The 10,260-nt window shown below is 44.0% G+C and overlaps 2 protein-coding genes across 2 annotated transcripts; one reads left to right on the top strand and one right to left on the bottom strand.

The window, feature by feature from the left end:
- Positions 1-5,342, top strand: CSUI_007733 (parkinson disease 7 domain containing 1 family protein). The gene is made up of 2 exons (XM_068067877.1): positions 1-1,227; positions 2,092-5,342. The coding sequence occupies exons 1-2, from the start codon at positions 228-230 to the stop codon at positions 3,900-3,902; spliced, it is 2,811 nt and encodes a 936-aa protein (XP_067920149.1). The 5' UTR covers positions 1-227; the 3' UTR covers positions 3,903-5,342.
- A 2,212-nt stretch (positions 5,343-7,554) lies between these two features.
- On the bottom strand, positions 7,555-10,241 carry CSUI_007732 (atp synthase subunit). Its single transcript, XM_068067876.1, has 2 exons — positions 9,748-10,241; positions 7,555-8,473 (listed from the first exon to the last, which is right to left on the bottom strand). Exons 1-2 carry the CDS (start codon positions 10,003-10,005, stop codon positions 8,198-8,200), a joined length of 534 nt encoding a protein of 177 aa, XP_067920148.1. The 5' UTR covers positions 10,006-10,241; the 3' UTR covers positions 7,555-8,197.
- Positions 10,242-10,260: the final 19 nt, after the last annotated feature.

Genomic DNA, 10,260 nt, shown 5'->3' with positions numbered 1-10,260 from the left:
CTCTTCTTCTTCTTTTTCTCCTGCTTTTCATCCTTATCATTCTCATTCTTATCCTTTCAATGGGGCCTAAGGCTATTTCTTTCACACTCCTCCTCGCCGTATGAGATAGGAATTGATCGTGATGCTTCGACTCTTCAGGCCTCGACAAGCATGCAGCTTTTGCCTTCTTCCTTCTCTTCACATCTTTCACTTCAGCACCGGCAAATCAATCCCCTCCCACTTCTCAGATGAATTCTTCTCCTTCTTCTTCTTCGGCATCATTCGTCTCGTCTTCTTTTACATCTACTGCACCTCGCTATCAGACCGATCGGATCAAAACAGCTACAGATTCTCTTCATCCCCTCGAGAAAATTTCCTCGTCTTCTGTTCCCCCAATGGAGAGGTCTTCTTCTTTAGAAACAGAGCCTTTAGACTCATCTGTGCGCCCCAAACCTCGTGTGTTGATGGTCCTTTCTTCAGAAAGACGTCTTTATGCCCACCCTCTTCCTTATTCTCATCCCCCCCGTTCCAATTCATCTTCTTCCTCTTCTTCAGCAGGTCAAGCTTCTTCTTCTTCTTCGTCTGTGTTGGATCCGAATGAAATTTCCTCCTCCTTTTCCTCTTCTTCTTCTTCAACAACGGCGTCTAAGGCTGATTTGGATGATCTGGCAGACGCGGGGGTTTCCTTGACTTCTCTTCTGTCTATACACTCGATCTTCACGACTAGCGGAGTTGAGTATCAGATAGCTACGCCATCTGGGTCTCCAGCATCGATAGCTAGTATCGATGATCTGTCTGAATTGACGAACCCATCTAGCCGAACGAAGAAAGAAGAAGAATTTCCCTCTGAACTCTTGGCACAACTCCAACAGCCCTATGCTTTAAGAAACGTCAAGATCGAGAGCTTCGATGGTCTCCTCATCCCCCATCATCTAGGTGCATGCATTGATCTGTTTAATAGCTCGTCTTTAGGATCGATTCTTTCGTCTTTCTCTCTTCATCGAGGGAAAACAAACCACGCAACCCAAGGCACCCCTAGTCAGTTCCCTCCCTATAAGAAGTTCATCTGCTGTATAGGTTATGGGGGATACGCCCTAGCTGCGAGAAAGCCCTCGGGCTTAAGAGGGACAGCAGGAGCAGGGAGTAGTAGTAGTGGTACGAGTAGTATCGATGATGCAGGAGGAAAGTTTCTCTTCTCTTCTCCATCTTCGTCGAGTATGCAAGGAGGAGGAGGAGGGACAGGGACAGGTCTGTATCTCCCGGAAAACGTGCAGATGAACGAATGAGGCAACAGAAACGATTCTGACGGCGCAATACAAATAGAGACACATACAAACATAGATAAAGAAGTCAAAGATAGATCTTTGATAGATAGATTAAAGATAGATATAGATCAACGGTAGGTAGGTTCAAGATGGACTTCGAATCCGGAAGACTGTATAGTAGTATTGTATCAGACAGATGGAATAGTTGGGAATAGAGGAGGGGAGGAGAAGATGTAGGGGTGTATGTCTATGTGTTGGATGAGGTAGAGGTTTGAGCTTGTATGATGTATCTACGTTCCATAGGGGAAGGATACCTTCCTCTGTATATACACTGGACGACAGGCCCCACAAAAGGTTTCTCCTGTCAATCATCCCCATCGGTTCTATATCTCTCTCTCCGTATATACATTTAATCCATCTATCTCTCCACTTTGACCCGGTCGTTCTTTCCTACTCTTCTTTCTTCATCCTGCACCTCTTCTCGATTCTTTTTGTTTCTCTCTTTCTCTTCTGTATCCCTCGGAGCGCGATCCAAAATATGGAGAGAAGAAGATGTCCCTTCATCTGAACTTTGTTCTCCTCCCTTTCTTCAGTCAAGCCTTGTCTTGACGTCTTAGTTAAGGAGAAGTGAAGAAGAGGAAGAAGTACCACGGAGATCGATATACGCACATCCATGAGAGAAATGCTTCGGATATGCAAGTCAAGGAACGACTCTGTTCATGAAAGAAGATGAAGAATGTGGAGTGTTGTCTATCAATGTCTCTTGTTTTTTCTTCTTCTTCATTTTATCCTTCTTTAAGGAGGCTTTCTTCATTTCTTCTCTGTTTCTCTTTGTCTTTCTTTGCAGGCGTCTTTTCCTCTTCTTCTCCTTTTGCCAACTATACCGTGACAGGTGTAAGTCCCTTTGACGAGTGTAGATATCCTTTCTTCGGGAGATTGCCTTGCATGCTACAGGAGCTGTTGGAGAGCCAAGGAGCGACCTTTTCAACCTTCGACTGTCTTGACACCCCAGGGATGATCGTGGATCGCAATCTTGTCTCCGGGCCGAATGAAACTAGTACCCCTCTCTGCGTGCAAACCTTCTCTCTTCTTTTATGTTCCTCGAAGAACGTGATCTTGTTGAAGGAAAAGAAGATGAAGATTTTGACTTCTAGCAACCCAAGTCATCTATCATCATCATCTTCTTCTTCTTCACATGCCTCCGTCAAGCATCCCGCCCTTTCTTCTTCTTCGTTGTATCCTTTTGCCGATCGGAAGACTTCTCTCGATCCCGCTTCTTCTGCATTAGGAGAGAAGCTGGCGAAGGGGGATCTGCAGCAGCAGACGTATATGAATGATAGCTATTACACTCAGAAGAATCGCAGTGTGGGAGAGGATATAGAAAACAATGCCACGATGACTACTAGCAGAAGAGAGAAGTATGAAGAAGAAGAAGAGCATCAAGAGAAAGAATCCTGGAAAACCATGGGATTGTATGTGAAGCAGCTAGCCAGTGTAGATACACCTCATCGAGATGGAAATATCTCATCGAATGAATCCACTCTCTCTTCTTCTTCCTCCTTTCATCCTTCAACCTCTTCGTCTTCGTCTTATCAAGATACACAGAGAGAAGGATCTCTTGATATAAAGCTGACCGATGCGTATGGAGACCGACAAGAAAAAGGTCAAGAAGATAAGGTAGAAGCTTCGTCGGCCCTATCTAGGGAATGGAGAGGGGAGGATGCTTCCTTTCATGAAAAGAAAAGTCCAAATGACTCGAGCTTTGACTCCTCTTCTTATACAGATAGGAGGGATGTTCTCGATCAGAACGTTCAAGACAAGAGAAGTGTATTTCGGTATGAAGATGAAGAGGAGAACACCCAGCAGAAAGACGTGAAGGATACTGAAAATGTTTCTTCTCTAAATTACATAGAAGAGAGAAAAGAAGATCTGTCTTCCTTCCATTCAAGCGAAAGTCCATACAATCAAAAAGGAGATCATCGTCCTTCAACGGACTCATCATCATCATCGTCATCCTCGCGTGTGGCTTCAGGTGTACATACACCTCACGCTCTAAAGCAGAGAGAAGAAGAGGAAGAAGGCCATCGAATTTCTTCTTCCTTTCCGTCGAAAGGAAGTTTTGCTGATGTTTTATATGAAGACTCTAATTCATCTTCTTTCTCTTATTATGCGAATCCCCCTGGAAGGAGCCCACATCATGCACAAGACGTATACATGCAGGCTGATAAAGAACGGACAGCCGCTGAGAGAGAAGAAGAAATGAGGAACAAAAATTCTTCTTCTTCTTCCTCTTCTTCTTCTTTTCTCGCACCATCGAAGCGTGTCTCCTCCTCTTCACCCAATCGGACGGCGGATGGAGGCTATATTTATCGGGAAGAGGGAGCAAAGGGAGACAGAGAAGACCAAAAAGAAGCAAAGAGATCTTCTCAGAGGAATGAGACTGATAGCGATGGAAGTGTAGATGATAAAGTGACCGTGAGGAAGAATGAGAATAACTTCCAAAGAGATATCTATACACAAAGTGTAGATTCATATGGCTATAATAGTCATATGAAGAATCCCGATGAATATAGCAACGCCACATCTACCAGCATTCCTAATACTTATGTCTACAGCTCTTCTCACTCCATGGGAGATAGCTTGTTCCGTGCTGCTTAGACCAAAGAGAAAAGGAAAGGAAATGAAGCTAGGCATCCGTAGATGCATGAACGAATCAAAGAAAGAAAGAAAGTTTGATCGAAAAGAGATGATGTTTTGGTACAATGATTGAAGGAAGGAAGGCTGGACGTGTTTCATCGAAGAACTCCAAAGAAGACTAGATAGAAAAAAGAAAAAGAGAGACTAAAGACAGATCGCCTAAAGAGAGATAGATCACAGACATACACAGATCAAAGATAGATAGATAGATCAAAGAGATAGATAGATTAAAGATAGATAGATAGATAGGTAGATTAAAGGTAGATAGATAGATAGGTAGATTAAAGATGGTTAGGTCAAAGAGATGTGAATCGTTAGTACATTGACGAGAAATGAAGAAATTCCCCTTATGTAATCTAGTAAGGAGAAGCGCCTTTGCTTTCGGTTGCGGATGTCGACCAAGAGAAGAAAGAGACGCTCCGAAGTCAGTTGTGTTCTTCTTCAAGAAGAACATTTCTACCGTTCAGACGCAGCGATTGATCTGTCCCTCCTCACGTTTGTATAGAAACACATGCGGACATCGATGGATGCCTATACATCCGAGTCCATGTATATAGATAGATAGATGATATAGACACATACGTATATATATATATATATATCTGTATGTATCTCTATTCACCTTTCTGTATATGTAGATTGTATAGGTGTGTGCTCCAGCAAGGTGACTCCCCGCGAGAGACTCATGATGATAACGAGAAAGAAAAGAAAGAAGAGAGAGAGAGATGAAAAAGAAGAAGTTGAAGAGACCGCCAAGGGAAGAGGAAGAAGAAGAAGATAGTGAAGTAAAAGCGACTGTTTGACATGTATGGGACGAAACCTTTTTTCTTATCACTCTTCTTTCTTTCCTTCGTTCTTTGAAATACTTATGGAAGCGTCTGTCTTGAGAAGGTTGGTTCATTCTTCTCTTTTCTTTCTCTCCAAAGGTGTCTTTCCTCTTTTCATTCTCCATTCACGAGAAGAGACTTCTTCAAGTTTTGCAAGCAAAGGCCCCTTCTTCATCCATGAGACACGTAGAAGAAGGAAAGATTCTCCCTGACAGTCTCAAGACTTTTTTTTTCTCTCAGAAGAAAGAAAGAAAGAAAGAAAGAAATAGAACAGGTCAGAAAGAAAGAAAGAAATAGAACAGGTCAGAAAGAAAGAAAGAATGAGAAAGAACGTATCAAGTAGATATGACTGTAGAGCGGACTTCCGTGTTTACATTCCGACGATGTAGCTACGGGTGTGTAAGGTGAATAATGTGTAGCATTATTCACTCAAGCATGCAAGGAAGAAAATGGAGATGCGAGATGACAGAAGAGAAGAAAAGAAGGGGGAAGTATTTTTCCACAATGCGAGGGATCTCTCAGGTGGAGTGAAAAGAGTTTACTCTGATCAGGACAAGAAGAAAACGGTATTCTCACAGGTACATACAGAGATATCTCGAAGGATGTGGTCTATCATATATATATATATGTATATAGGTATAAAAGTGTCGATGAAGAGGATAGAGAGAAACTGTAGGTACAGCCGGTAGCAGGCACAAGGGCGGACATACAGAGATAGATGAATGGATGTAGATATGCCTGTGGTCCTTATAGACATTGAGGTGTATGTCGTGTACACGTGTATTTGCGACAGAGGAAGATGGGTCAGTGTGGACCGGGGAGGAGAAGCAGAAAGAGAGGTGAATGACTTAGAAACACCAGCCAGGTGTACATACGCCTTACCTCATGTGGCGATGGGTCTTTAACCCTCTTTACAAGTTTACATAGATATACATATATGTATATATATACATATGTGCAAGATTTGAGACGAAGGCACCCCGGGGTGGGAGACGAGCTTTTTCACGATATGATTGATCTCTTTGTATACGCCGGCCTTTATTAGAAAGTGGAATCTTCCCGAGAAGAAGACAGACTCTTCTCTTGTCTCTTTTCACCTAGGAAAAATTAGCGTCGGCTGGCACATGCATGACACACAAGTCCATGTGTAGAACCCGGGGTGTCGTTACACCTCTGACTACATCGAGTGATGTGTCGCTACTTCCCACACGCAGGCCTGTCTACATCTCTCAGAAGAAGTACCTTCATCTCTTTTTTCTTTCTCACCTTCTACACTCCCGCCCAGGGAACTCATTACCACTAGCTACTGAAGGAGAAAGCTTAGACTATCCAATACAGGTGAAGAGGAATCTTCTCACACATGCTTTCCTTGTAGTGATATGATAAGAGGCTAGCAGCAATTCTTTCTCTCTCTGGCTTCATCCTCCATTCGTCTGTCTATCTAGGTTTATCTACTGTCTCCCTCTTCACTCATATGGCGGACACTCTTATTATGCATGGCACACTGTGATAAATTCTCAAGGGGACGCGCCACCTTCTTTAACCTGAAGAGTTCCTCTTGAATAGACGGGCTATGACAACGTAGCGAAAGAATAGAGATAACGTTCTTTCTCGAGACTTATCGCCTCTTGCGCCTTTCCATGTGTCTGCATACACATGGAATATCGAAGAGCGAAAGAACATCGTCATGAATACAATAGAAAACGATCTAACGTTTCGAGTGGACAGGCGCCTTACCAATCTGTCCTTCAGGGGTCGTCGTTTCTCCTACTAGCTGTACGTACACCCGAACACTTCCTCTCTAATTGGTTGATGTAGTAGTTCATTTCTCTTGTTCCTTTTTCTCCGCTCAAGCGTCTTCTGTCTCTTTCCTTGATCGCTACATTTTCTCTCAAATTAGCTGCCACCAAGGATCTCAGAGAACAGTCTACCTGTTCGATCGTTTGTTTTGCTTCTCCTCTTGTCACACGACGAAGCTGCTTTCTCTTTTCGCCCCTGGAAGATGCGTGTCAGTGATCTTACGAATGAATAGATTCCAAGAAAAGAAAGCGCTCACCCACTCCTGAAACGGGAAGGAAACTTCTTGTTCTGTTTCTCTCTGCTTCTTTCTGCCTGTGGAGAGAAGCTTCTTTGTGTGTCTTTCCTGTATCACCTCGATTTTCTACATTTCCATTCTTCACCTGTGTCTGCGAGGCAAACCTGGAGAGGGTGGCCGAGGCTGCCAAATGACAGGAATAGCAAGTCGTATCTATCAATCAACTCTCGTTGGGTGATACTATACTGCTTTCTTCAGTCCGTTTCTTTTGCACAGCGTGACAAATGCTTTTCTTTCTTTCCTGAGATTCCACGACGAAACATCCTCTCTCCTTTATCTTGAAGGTGTGTGTTTGACTTTCTAGGTGCAGCAAGGGCGGGTGGTCTCTCGTCTCATCTAACGGAGTCGGAAAACGATGGAGAAGAGTGGCGCGCTTGACGGGCTGTCTGGTCCCCTCTATGCACGGTCTTCCTTCTACACGGGATGTGTCTGTCTATGTCTTCTCTGAGGCATTTCTACGGATGGTATAGAGATCGGCTGTCTTTCTTGGATAGCAATAATACACGAAGAAAAGAGACGGACTGGTAGACAAAGATATCGCTCGAGATTTCCTCTCTTCAAAGAGAGAAGTCGTTCTTTCAAGAGATACAGACATAGATGATCAACGGAGTCGTGTTACAAAACAGACGGACAGAAAATCGAAAAGTAGGAGAGAACGAAAAGAAACGAATCGAAGAAAAGAAAGAAAAATCCCCGATAACGTCAGTCCGTTCACTTCCTTGTCTTCTTGTCATAAACCCTCTTCTTTGCCATCCATTCATTGGTCATCTCTCATATGAACAGGACAGAAACGTCCCTTTCTCTCTTTTTCTGTCGTTTACTTTTCTCTCATGTATAGACAACAGAACCACAAGAATAAAGAGAAAGATACGTAGGAACCGAAAATGAGAGAAACAAGGAGAGTGAGGAGGAGATGACATTTCCTTCTCGAACTTTCAAAGATATCGGTCGATCGATCCTTCCACTTGGAATGAGACTGCTATTCTCATTCTTCTTATTTTTTCTTCGTATTCTATTCATCAGTCACCTCTCTACCTCCACCCTCCCTCATATTCTTCCTTCATCTCCACACATACATACATATGTATGTATGACTCCAGCCTCGCTTGCGCTCTATCCCTACATCTATGATGGAAATCCCGGAGATGTGTATTAACCATTTCCAGGCGTTTTGCCCTTCCTCTGCTTGTCTCTTCTTTCGATATAGATCGATCGATCGATCCAACTGTTTTCTTCACATGCAGTGAAGGAAGAAGTCGTTGCTCACGAGAAGAAAAGAGCGAATGCCCCAGAATGTAGAGAGGTCTTCTTGTTTTCTAATCTTTTCCTTTCATTTAAGAATAGAGCAAGACAGCGCTCATAAGCACCGCAATAATGCCTAAGAACTCAAGGAAACCCATGCCAATAAGAGTGTAGGTGAAGAGATCTTCCTTGATGGAAGGGTTTCTTGCTGTCCCAGAGACAAGAGCTGCAAAGAGAGATCCAATACCTTGAGCGACACCTCCAACAGACATCAGAGCAATAGCTGCGCTGAGACTCGCGACACCTCCGTCATATCGTATGCCAACCTGCTGTCCATACACTCCATTCTGGCGAGACAACATAGGAGTCTGCGAGTTGGGACAGAAAGAAAAATAACACCAAGAAAGGCAAAAATAACGAAAGACAAGGACAGTGATAGAAAAGCGAGAGCGTGAGAACCGAAGGAGGCCGGTGCATCGAAGGCGGTTTCGCAACAGCATGTCCACGAGGAAGTTTGATAAGGCGTCCCTCGTCAATCATAGGTAGCATCGATGCACGTACACTGGAGAGAGAGGGAAGAGTGTTCCGAATTCTCGATCGGTGGATGTAAGGTCTAGAGAAGAGGACCAGAAAGAACGAATACGAAACCTTCAGAACTAGGACAACAGAGAGACCAAAACACGATACGGGGCTTTGATGGAAGTAGTCGTTTTGAAAAGAGACACAACGGAGACATGTCATCTTGGAAGACAAAAGGTCAGAAAACAGATCAGCAAAGTTGTGTCACGGTGTATGTACAGCCATCATCAGGAAGAGGATGTGTCATGGTGAGTCGAGAAGAATTCTCATTCTTCCGTCCTCTTGTATTTTTTTCGAAAGGCAGAAACCCCTTCTTCAAAACTGAGGGATTCTCTTTATACCACGATACAGTCGGGTCTTTTTTCACACTTGGGTAGAATTCCTCACATACTTCGCCTCTCTTCTTTCTCTGTCATATCGCATGTTGCATTTACACAGAGCGGCCTCTCTATCTCAGTCTTGAGAAGAGAAGAAAGAATGAAAAGAAAACAACTGCCGGAATGAATGAGACAAAAGCGCAACTACAGTGACAGTGAAGACATGCAGCTCATTTCGTCTGTTGGTCGTGCTAGAGGTCTCTTTGTAATATGAGTAGCACGTTACGATACAGTTCAGGAGAAAGGAGAGAGACACCAAGAAACCTCTCTCTTTTTGGCCTTCTTTCCTTCTGGAAGAAACGGGGGTGTGAAAGATGCTGATGTATATATATCTATTACAAGCCAGTGTGGAGAGGAGAGGTCTAACGCCCGAGAAAAGTACCGGCCCCTGCGCTTCGTTTCTTTGGCTTCCCTCATCTCTCCCCTCACCATCCAACTACAAGTTTCACTTGATTCCCTTCACGTTTTCCGGCATACACACTTGCTCCTTGAAAAGATTCTTGACCCCCGACCAAAGAGCTTGAAGACTGAGGTACAAGATTCTGAAGGAATCGTTGTAAGGGGTGTGTGTTTACGGTTTGCGGTGTTTTGTTACTCATGTACATCCTAGAGAGGAGAAGACGACTTTATCAGAGGAGAAGAAAGGCGAAAGAGAAGGAAGGAGGTCCGTTCCTTCATACGCTTACCTGTACAGCAACGAGAGAAGAGGCGATTCTCTGGTTTGAATGAATAGGAGAGTGTTTTTGAAGGAGTGGAGAGTGTGTGAAAGTTCTACGAGAGAAAAACGAAAAGCTGAGAGGAGTAGACGAAGAAGAGAACCCAGCGGCGGGCTTCACGAAGGAAGCACCAGGTGTACATACACCTGCCACAGCCGACTTTTGGGGGACGAGGAGAAATCGAGAGGAGGCGGCGGCGGCCCCGAGAGACAGGCGAGGAAAAAACATTTTGACTAAAACGAGAAAGAAAAGATCCGTTTCTCGGACGAAGGAGAAAAGGAGGAAAGAAGTCTATTGAGAAAGGCAGATGAAAGACTAGAGAACAAAGCAAAATCTCGGAGCTTAACAAAAAACACTCCAAACCGGTCCGACTTTCAGTAAAGCATAGGGGAGGTCGTACACCCGACAGAGAGAGAGATGACGTGACGATGGTTTGTGGGTTACGGCCACGATGACGGTGGAAGAGAGAAAGAAGGGAAAAGC

This window comes from Cystoisospora suis (genome assembly GCF_002600585.1).
Source record: "Cystoisospora suis strain Wien I chromosome Unknown contig_4151, whole genome shotgun sequence".
Taxonomy (NCBI): Eukaryota; Apicomplexa; class Conoidasida; order Eucoccidiorida; family Sarcocystidae; genus Cystoisospora; species Cystoisospora suis.
This window is presented reverse-complemented; position numbering and strand designations above follow the sequence as displayed.